This window comes from Cinclus cinclus, chromosome 4 (assembly GCF_963662255.1).
Source record: "Cinclus cinclus chromosome 4, bCinCin1.1, whole genome shotgun sequence".
In the NCBI taxonomy this organism is placed as follows: domain Eukaryota; kingdom Metazoa; phylum Chordata; class Aves; order Passeriformes; family Cinclidae; genus Cinclus; species Cinclus cinclus.
The window spans coordinates 26672210-26682308 of record NC_085049.1 but is presented as its reverse complement, the minus strand read 5'-3'; the positions used below and the strand labels follow the sequence as shown (position 1 = coordinate 26682308).

General features: G+C 44.2%; 1 protein-coding gene across 5 annotated transcripts in view; it reads right to left on the bottom strand.

Annotated features, from left to right (window-relative positions):
- The window catches only part of LOC134043479 (dynein axonemal intermediate chain 7-like), a 28398-nt gene that overhangs the window by 3669 nt on the left and 14630 nt on the right, over positions 1-10099 (bottom strand). Inside the window, exons 11-16 of one of the 5 annotated variants that reach the window (XM_062491841.1) lie at positions 9390-9547; positions 8547-8691; positions 8078-8292; positions 7331-7498; positions 7035-7148; positions 5921-6450 (exon numbers count right to left, since the gene is read on the bottom strand). In XM_062491841.1, the coding sequence (XP_062347825.1) occupies positions 6175-6450; positions 7035-7148; positions 7331-7498; positions 8078-8292; positions 8547-8691; positions 9390-9547 (1076 nt within the window). In that variant the 3' untranslated portion in view covers positions 5921-6174. Of the gene's footprint in view, positions 1-4185; positions 5199-5920; positions 7149-7330; positions 7499-8077; positions 8293-8546; positions 8692-9389; positions 9548-10099 lie in introns of those variants that run through there. The other 4 variants (XM_062491846.1, XM_062491844.1, XM_062491842.1 and 1 more) reach the window with 4 other exon arrangements.

The following is a 10099-nucleotide window of genomic DNA, read 5'->3' as shown; positions in this document are numbered from 1 at the left end:
GTTTTAGTTTTAGTTTCAGGTAGTTAAACTTGCTTTCCTATTAAACTGCTGTAGTGATTTAGAAATTTGAACACTGAAGTTGGGGTAGAAAATAAACTACTGAACTGAGATACTGTGTTAAATACAGTTAACAGTGTACCTGTATTTGGGATTTAATTTCTACCTGCCTCATACCTACCTGCCTCTATTCCCACTTCTGATAACCTGTTCTCATGGCTGTTTGGTTTAGATTTATTGATTAAATTTATTCATCAAAAAATTACCTTTCTTTTTTAAGAGTTCCCGGATGAGCATTTGTTCTGCCTAATGGTACAGCTTTGAAATAAAAGATTTGCTTTCCCACCTCCTTTCCCACGCTATAGAGATGATTTTGGTAATGCAACAGAAAAACGTAGTGCTCAGGGCATGCTGTGGTTTTCCCTAATTACAGGTAGCAGTTTTTGGGTTTCAAAGCATTCTTCATTTGAGTGTACACATAAATTTATTACAAATAATTAAGATCAACTTTTTGGAGTTGTGATACACAAACAGCATCCAAACTTGCAGAAGAGATGTTCCTCCAGTGCCTGGGCTGCATATTCAGACATCTGAGGATGGATGCAGATGCCAAAATTAGGGCAGGGGAGCATAAGGACGGGTGGTTCTGTCCCCTGTCATGGTTCCTCATTTGTAACAATTTGTAACATCAGCTACACTGCAGTAATTGTGTCCTGGCTTTATGCATTGTTTCAAACCACTCCTAGATGAAAAAATACAAAAATATATATGTATAAATGCTTTTGTAGTAAGCTTCTAAAGGAGACTTGGCATTGATTACCAGCTGTGTTTCATTGCAGCTCTTCTTCCCTTAATTCCCTTTCCCCACTGTTCCACATCTTGCTTTCCCCAAAAACAGCAGCAGCAACTGTGAACCATGCAAGTTAAGCTTCGCTCTTAAAATCCTGTAAGGAAACTGCATATAAGGGAAGGGGGAAAGATATTTTTTTAAATACTTTGTAGTTTAGGGGTTTATTTCTGATGGATAACTTGAAAGAAAAAAATGTTTAAACATCAGAATGAGGGTTAATTCTGTGTCCTGTACTCCCCTTCCCCAAGTAAGCTGCGTACAGAATCTTTTGCTCTTGCTTTTAATGCTGTCACTCTGGTCAGCCGTTCAAGATACTTTTAGAAGGATTTTGCAGTGCAAGAATGAGCTGAGTGAGTCCCCATCACAGAAGACTGTAAGTGTTGGTGTAGCTGCCTGTACACCTCTGCTGTCCTGCTGGAGCCAGAGGAGTCCAGCTGTCACTGTGAATCAGGGCTGAAGCTGAAGGCTGAAGCCACCTGAAACAGGGTGTGCTTCTACAGAAGTCAGGACTTTTTGTATATCCATCCATATAAGACTGGATTCTCTTGATGAGTAATGGTGAAGCAGACGTGGAGAGGGTACAAAGCAGAAAAGTTGAGGCCGTTCTTTGTTCTGCTGCTCACAGTTCCACAGATACTCAGTGGCAGTGGCACTGCCTTTGTCTCCCTGCAAGATCAGCTGCAACTGTGAGTGATCACTTTTACTCTCCAGAGAAGGGAACACGGCTGGGGAAGGGACTGGAGCGCTCAGAGGAATGGCTGGGGGCTCAGCCTGGAGAAAAGGAGGCTCAGGGGGGACCTTCTGACTCTGCACAACTCCCTGACAGGAGGGTGCAGGCACGGGAAGTCAGGCTCTGTTCCAAGGAAACGAGGAACAGGCAAGGGGAAATGGGAAGCTGTGCCAGGGAAGGCTCAGGTTGAACAGCAGAAAGAAATTCTTCACAGAAAGGCAGATTGGGCATCAGTGGGTGGAGTCTCCATCCCTGGAGGTGTTTAAAGAAAAGCTGGATGTGGCACTCAGTGCCTGGTTGATGAAGTGGTGTTTGGTCACAGGCTGGGCTCAGTGATCTCAGAGGTCTTTCCAGCCTGAAGGATTCCGTGACTCTGTAATGAAAGGCCCAAGGCTGCTCCTCTGCTCCCTCCCTCCTCCTTGGTCCCACTTGGGGCCTCTTCTCCCTTCCCAACTGGCTGCTGCCAAGGAAGGAGGACATGGTGAGTCCCAAGTTCACCTCAAAACAGTCATTCCCTCACCTTGGGATGACCTTGGTTTTTACCCACAGCATTTTCCCTTCCTGTGCACTACTGATTGCTTCAGTTTTCCTCAAAAATATACATTCTTTCACCTGCAAGTTAACTCGGATTTTATGATCAAAATGTCCATTTTTCTCTCCAATATATTACCTAGTTTTTTAAAAAACCAAAAACCACACAGGTTTTGTCTGTCTTATCCCCAAAATCTTCATCAGTCCCTTACAAATTATGTCAGATTTTTTTCTCCAAAATACTTCTCATCTTCACACATTATCTCAGGTTTTGCCCCCAGATTCTCCCTTGATGTCCGCTACTGATGAACTCGCTTTACCTCAAAATTATCATTTCTTTCATCTAGAGATTACCTAAGGTTTACCCCCAAATTTCCCTTTTCTGCCTACTACTGATTATCTCTTTTTCCCCTTATCTACATTCTCTGCCATACAGATTATTTTAAGTTTTACCCCAAGATTTTCTCTACCTGTTCACTACTAGTTATCTCATGTTTACCTCAAAATAGTAATGCTCCATCCTGGAGAAAATACCAGTTTCTACACCCAACATTTTCATTATATGTCCACAAGTGATTACCTGAGTTTTCATTCTCTTCCCTGGGGATTATTTCATGCTTCCCTTCCAGATTTTTCCCCTGTCTGTCCACTTCTACCTCCCTCATTTTTTACAAGCCAGTATTCATTCTCTGCTCTGGACATTACTTCACATTTTCCCCCAACATTTTCCCTACCTGCCCAATTGTGATTACCACCTTTTTCCCTCAAAATATGCATTCTTTCCTCTTCAGGGTAAGTCAGATTTTAAGACCAAAATGTCCATTTTGTCCTCTATATACTAACTAGATTTTAAAAACAAAACCACACAAGTTAAGTCTGTCTTATCCCCAAAATGTTCATTCTGCCCCCTTACATATCACATCAGAGTTTGTTTCAAAAACATTCATTGTTCTGACATATCAGGAGGGTTTGCCCCGCAAATTCTCCTTAGATGTCCACTCCCACTCACCTCCTTTTTACCTCAATATGTTCATTCTCTGCCCCACAGATTTTGCAAAGTTTTGCCCCATAAAATTTCCTTGCCTACCCCCAGGGACTGCCTCAGTTTGTGAGTGTTCATTCTCCCACTAGAGATTTACTTAAGATTTACTCCCAAATTTCCCTTACTTATATACAACTTACTGCCTCATTTTTACCTAAAAATATTCATTGTCAACCTTTAGATTATTTCACATTTAGCCCCCCAAATTCCCCTATCCACTACTGATTCCCTCATTTTTACTTCAATATTGATTTTCTACCATGTAGCTTTTCTCAGGCTTTACCCCCAAATTTTCCATCTGCCTACTATTGATGACCTCATTTTTACCTCAAAATGTTCATTCTCTGCCCTACAGATTATTTTGTATTATTTTCATTTCCTCCCCTCCCCCCCCCCCCCCCCCAAATTTCCCTACCTGGTCATAACTGATTCCCTCACATTACTTTACTATGTTCATGCTCTCCCCTAGAGATTACCTCAGATTTAACCCCCAAATTTTCCCTACACACCCACTACTCATCACCTACATAATTTCCTCTCAAAATGTTCAACCTCTGCTCTAGAGATTTGATCAGGTTGTGCCTTCAAGATTTTCTGCACGTCTGCTTCTGAGTACCTCATTTTTACCCCAAAATATTAATTCTGTCCCCTACAGATTACATCAAGTTTTACTCCCAACATTTTCCTTCCTGTAAAATAGTGACTCCTTCTCTCCCATAAACATCACCTCAGCTTTTCCTCAAAAATATACATCTAAAATATACTTACTTCCTTGTAGATGAACTCAGATCTTCCCCCAGCTCTCAACTCTGCCACAAATTACTTCCATTTCGCCCCCAAAGTGTCCGTTCTGTTCCCACAGGTGCCCTGTGACACAGGGAGGTCCCTGTGCCCACAGTGCCTTTCTGCTGCCCCTCTCCAGCTCCAGGCAGATCTTCTGCTCCCTCCCTTTGCCCTGGTCCCACATGGTGGGGCAGGAAAGGGGAGAAGTTCGAGAACGTATCAGCACATTTCTATGTTTCAAAAAATCTCTCATTAAATCATCTTTGCACACTTTGCACATGAGGTTTTTGTGTAAAAAAACCCACATTTTTCTATTCAAACTAATTTTGAAGTTGTTAAGAAAATCATGATCTCACAGGGACTCACAGAAATTCTTCCAACACTGTTGGCTGCTACTCTCCCTGCCAGGGCACCAACAAAAAGTTCTGGGTCAGTTCTTGTTTCATGCTTGCCAGTGACCCCGAGGTAAAAAGGTACAGTTATTGCTATCAATTATTGCCACAGGCTTTGGGTTCACAGCTGGGTTACAATTCTGTTATATTCTGTTAATATAAGGAGACAGACATCACCCTACTGGAGTGACTTGTCCATTTCCCTGCTCTGCTCTCACAAACCCTTCAACCACTCTGCCAAAGCCAGCACTGCTGCAGATCTCTACAACAGAACAACAGTTTATTCAGAGGGGGCTTCTCCTAACACACATTTCCCACAACATGTCTAGAGCAATCCAAGTGCTTATTTTACATCTCCATAAGTATGGCCAAAGCCCCAGGTACACAGGAACATGAAATTTTAAGAGTGTACCAACAGAAGCACCAACAGATTTAATTATTATTCTTTACATAACAACTAATCCAATTAACTACTGTGCACTTGGACTGCTTGGTGTGGGAGGGTCAATAGAGCGTCTGCATATCCTGAATACAAAGCATGAAAATTTTTTTTTCCCCACAGAACAAAACTTTAAAAAAAAAACATAAAAAATGATGCCACGCACGAGAAAATGCCCTTTTAAGTGTCCTAGAACTTAATCCTAGAACTCAAACATCCATTAAAAAAAAAAAACAGACATAAAATGCACAAAAGCACCAAATATTGGACAAACCTTCAAACCTTCTGGAAAATGGGCTCCCCAAGCCTCTTCACTTCATCCAAAGCCTCTCTCCATCCTCAGGGGTTGCTGCACTCACCCCAGGGTACTTGGCAGGAAAAAGAAGCAACTGGAGACATGTCATGGCTTCCCTGGGATCTTTTCTTCTTTGACCCTTGGGAGCAGTGACAAGTGACTAGGAAATGCTCTCTGGGAACGCAGTGTGAAGTACAGGGAGCATGGGTGGACTGGTGAGCTGGGTCAGCTTATCAAGAATTAGCTTCCTTGGCTGTGTTTTAGACTTAAAACAGAAGCTCCCCCTGCACAGCTCCCACAACAGTAACAACCTGTTACTTTTGATGCTTGTGGGACCTAGTTTGCTTCAAGTCTTTTTGGGGTGTGGGGGGAAGAGTTTGAAGAAACACTGATGGGCTCTGCGCTTTCCTGTCCTGCCCAGGTACAATTTGATGTCAGCGTGGGCATCCCACTTCAAGGATTCCTTTTGCAACGCTAACAAAACCCTCTGGGTGTCCATGTCCATCCTGGTGCTGCTGGCTGCTCTCACCAGCTTCCTGACGGGGCTGTCCCTGCAGAGGCCAGCAGATGCAGCCCCTGTGGGCACTGGGGACTCCTGGACATCCCTGCAGCAGCTGCTGTGGCCCTACACAGGACTGCAACACCACGGGCCTCCCCCGGTCTAACCCTGGCTCCGCTGCCCGAGCGGCACTGCCACATCTGCAGGGCAGGAGGTGAAGATGGCATTGATTTCAGGTTACATGCTGGATTTCTTTTGCTGGGTTGGGGGTATTTTTTGGGGAGGAGATGAATTTTTTTTATTTAAAGCATGACTTGAAATGAAAAAGAAGTGTCTCTTTCCCATTATGACAAAAAGTCATCTTTAAAAGCAGCTAAAAGGGTCTCAGTTCTATTGAGGTTTACAATAGAACAGCAATGTTGAAAGTAGCTAACAATAAACATGTCTAGATGGTCTAGCCACAAGAGAATAAAGAATTTATTTTGCTTGAACAAAGATAAAATGTTTGCATTTTAGATCCTGTTTCAATGACTTGCATAGAAAAGGATTTAAGACTTGAAATGTAACTTTATTGAAAGCTTTTGATAATAAAGTTTTAAAGGAAAGCATGCAGTATCTAAGAGTATGCTAAAACTCTGGTAGCAAGGAGCAGCTGATACACAGAATCAATAAACAGGAAACCAGCTCTTTCCACTTTACCCATGGCTTCCTTGCTGGCAGAATCCTTGAGCATATGGTAGAGTGTGGAGTGAAATTCAGACTCTTCTTCCAGCTCTTCTGAAAAAGCTTCACTGGTTTCAGTGAGCCTGAGGTTTTGCACTTTCTCACCACTGAACATATAAAGAGACCAGACCTTGTCTTTGGCAGAACCTGCTGTAAGATGTTCACTTACCTATTGCAGGAAAAAATGAATGGTGAGGTGAAGCCTGTGCCCTTGCCAGAGTACAAATTCCAATATTTGTGTGTCACATGCATTTAACCTGAGAGTGAGAGCCACTGCAGCTTTCAGCAGCGGGCTGTGTTACCTTTCTCCAGCCACACGTGGGAGCGTTTGGCTGGCTGGGAGAAGTTTTAACCCTGTGTTTTAGTTCCCAGGTGGGGACAAATCAACACTGAGATTGCTTATTCCCTCCTTTGCAGTAGGGAGCAAAAGAAACCCTAGAGGCAGGAAGAAAAGTCCAGCTGTTCCTTAAGAAGCTGGCAGAGCAGACTGCTGGTTTTCAAGGGGCCTCTGAAGAGCATGAAGCTGTCACCCCAGCTCTGACTAAAGCCTCCCTTGGTGCCTTATCAGTTCCATTTTCCTTAGCAAGTGTCCTTGTTGCTGAGACTTGTCCCCTGAGAGCTCTCTCAAGTGCAGCTTGTGACTCTGAACTGAGGCAGGGGCTGAAGCTACCATGGGTGAGTTAATTCTTTCTGTCTAACTGGGGAAGGGATCAGTGCTGGTCTGTCCTGGAAGTTTGGTCTGACTCCACAAACCTTGAACACAACTCGTTCTGGCCCTGCTTCTCCATTCCACTTGCTGTGAGCAAAAGCAAAAGCAGCTGCAAGCAGAGCCATCTGTTCATAGGCCTTGACTTCTGCCAGGGCAGCCTGCAGTGCACAAGTACAAATCAGACAAACAGATCTCACTCCATTTCCCTGTGTTACAGCAAGGTCAGAGCCTGCTTTACTCAGTCCCTGGCTCAGCTGCCAGCACAGCAGGTCCCAGTGCAAGAAAGGGGGACCCGAGTGGAAAATGGGAAAAAGCCACCAGGAAACTCTCTGGCACTCACCTTCCTGGGCACAGGCACATACTCAGGAGAGTACTCTGCTGGGAAAATGTTCACTCCAGCTCTTTTCAAAGCTTCTCTGAGGGCAAAAGGACTCATCCATTTTCCTGTGATGTGGGAAAGCACCTTCTCTTCTTCCACCACTACTGAAGACAACATACACTGGTTATCCTGTTGTACAAACCAGTGACAGCAACTTACTGGTCAGGAAAGCACCTTTCTGGTTTAGGCTTCAAATATTGATATTTTTCCTATACTGGGTCATGTCCACATCATCTACTACTCTGGGCTGTGACCTTTCATTTATAGATCCAAAAGAAAGCCAGATTTGTGTAGGAATTCAGAAATGACACTGGTGTATTGATTTGTACACCAGTGAACAGATGGATAATCATGAGTAACTTGAACTTTGAGAAGAAACAAAGAGCATTAGCAGTAGGCTGCTAGAAATCCTTATATTTCTCTTGGTAGAGCTGGGAGGAAAGAGGAACAATTTTCAGGTCTCTAGCAGGTGGAACAGGCCTGAATGCAGCACCAGCACCAAAGCACTGACTGAAACATTCCACAGCAAATGCACAGCTGCCTTCTCATAGTAAATAACTGAAAGTTAAATAACCAGTGCAGTGCTTGGGAAGGAAGAGAGATTCAAATCGCTCCTGTGGAAGCATCCCAGATTCTTAATCAAGGGCACTGTATAAGTTATGGGGGTTTTTAACTGCAAATATTTGATTAAAAAATTATTGACAGTACCTTAATTTGTATCTGAATGGTTGCAAAGACTGCAGTAACTGTGAAGAGTCCTTCATCCACACCAGTGGGGTGCAATTCCCAGGCCTGATAGGGCAGGTTCAGGTGAGCATCCTGGAGAAGTGCTACTGTATAAAAGGCACCCATCCTAAAGGTGATGCTCTTTTCTTCTGCCTTATAGGTTATGTTGTTGATACCATCAGCTCTCCACTGCTGGCCTGGACAAAGAGGATGAAAAGATACAGTGATGTACATGGAAGGCTTCTGCCAGTAGTGCTGAAGTAAAACTAACCAAAAAAGTAATAATAATAAAAAAAATTTAAAAACCCAAATCAATTAACACTGAAGTCCCCCAACTATTTCTGGGCTCCAAACAGGCCCTTATTTCTACAGCTAGATTGCAACAACACTCCAACTCATGTATAAATTCCACTACTGAATTTTAAAATAAATTTATGTCCTAAGTTCATACCTGCAGGCTCCCATCGGGCTACCATGGGCACTTTAAAATAAATCACATTATCAGGAAGCCTCAGGGTTATCTCTACTGCTTCCTGTGTGCCATCTTCAGCCTCTCCTGGGGAATATGGATACACCTCCAATCCAACATCCTGAAGCTTTAGCAAGAGAGGAAAAGGACAGGTAAGGGGTTTATCAGAAAATGCAGGTATTTTTTTTTTTTTAGTTCATCTAACCACTGCAAAGTTTAACGTACTATTTAAAAGGGTTTGCTAATATTGCACATTTCCAACTACAACTTTGAAGGCAACAGAAGAGTAGCTACCCCCAGGCCTCGGACCCCTTCCTGTGCTGCTGAAGGCACCCTCAAGGCAGGGTGGCACAGTCCCTTCTAACAGCTCCACAGCCTCAGAAAGCAGGAGCAGCTGTAATTCCACTCTGTCCCCACGGTGTCAGAGGGAAGGAGGGGTCACAGGGGCTGGCTATGAACATCCCAGGGCTCTTGGCCTGCCCACAGGCCTGCTCTCTGAGTTTGCCTTATTGGTTTTCCAAACTAAAGGTTTCCAGCTTCCCAGTGCGCTCTGGGGCGTAGCTCAGCACTAGAGGAAGCCAGAGCCCAGTGCCCACAGCCCCCAGCCAGCCTCAAGACCTCGAGAACAGCTGAGCCAGCAGTGGTTTTTGGTACTGCCGTGCTTTTACCTTTCACATATGAAAAACTGATGCTTTGCAAACCTTGCCTCGTTAGTTTGCTGCTCAGGAAGCTGCGTCCAGTGCCTGTGCCAGCAGTGACAAACCTCAGGAGCAGCTCCCCAGGGGTGCCAGGGCGCTGGGGCTGATGATCCCTGTCCTCCCTCACCTCCACCATGCTCCAGTCCCCAACGTCCTGGGCCTGGGGTGGCAACTGCAGGGCATCGATGTGGTACACACCCCCCACGGGCACCAGCTGCTGCACATCAACAACCCTTGGTGCCTCTTCTCTGCCTCCTGGCTCCTCCTGCAGCAGTGCCTCCTCTTCTGGAAAATTCACCAGACAGCAGGAGTTAACCCGGTGCTCCAACTCACCCGCATTTCCCACCTCTCCCGATCCTCACTGGGTGTGCTGGAAGTGCTCCACTCCGCAGCATCTCAGCCCCATCTGCTGGTGCTCTTCAATAATCACTGACATGTGGGAAAAGGCAGAGAGCCGGGCACTGAACGGCTCTTCTTGGTTTGGAGCTGAGCCTTTGGATTTGTGGCCAGTTTCACAAATGCTTTCTATAGGAATGAGGTTTTACTGACAAAATGAATCCATCACTGCCCACAGGAGAACTTCACAAGCACAATAATACAGTAGAGATTCTGGACAGGTTAAGTAAGATTGTATTGACATGAAAAGAAATGAAGCAAATAAAAAGATATATAAAAATAAGGCATCAAAAGGTCATGTGCTGAAGGTGAAAGACATGGTAATTAGGAAGAGCAAGAGGGATTTAACATGAAACACAATTTTCAGAAAACAAAGATAATTCCTTTTCTTCCTATGCATAATTACATATATATCACAAATGTATGAATTTAAGGTTTAAT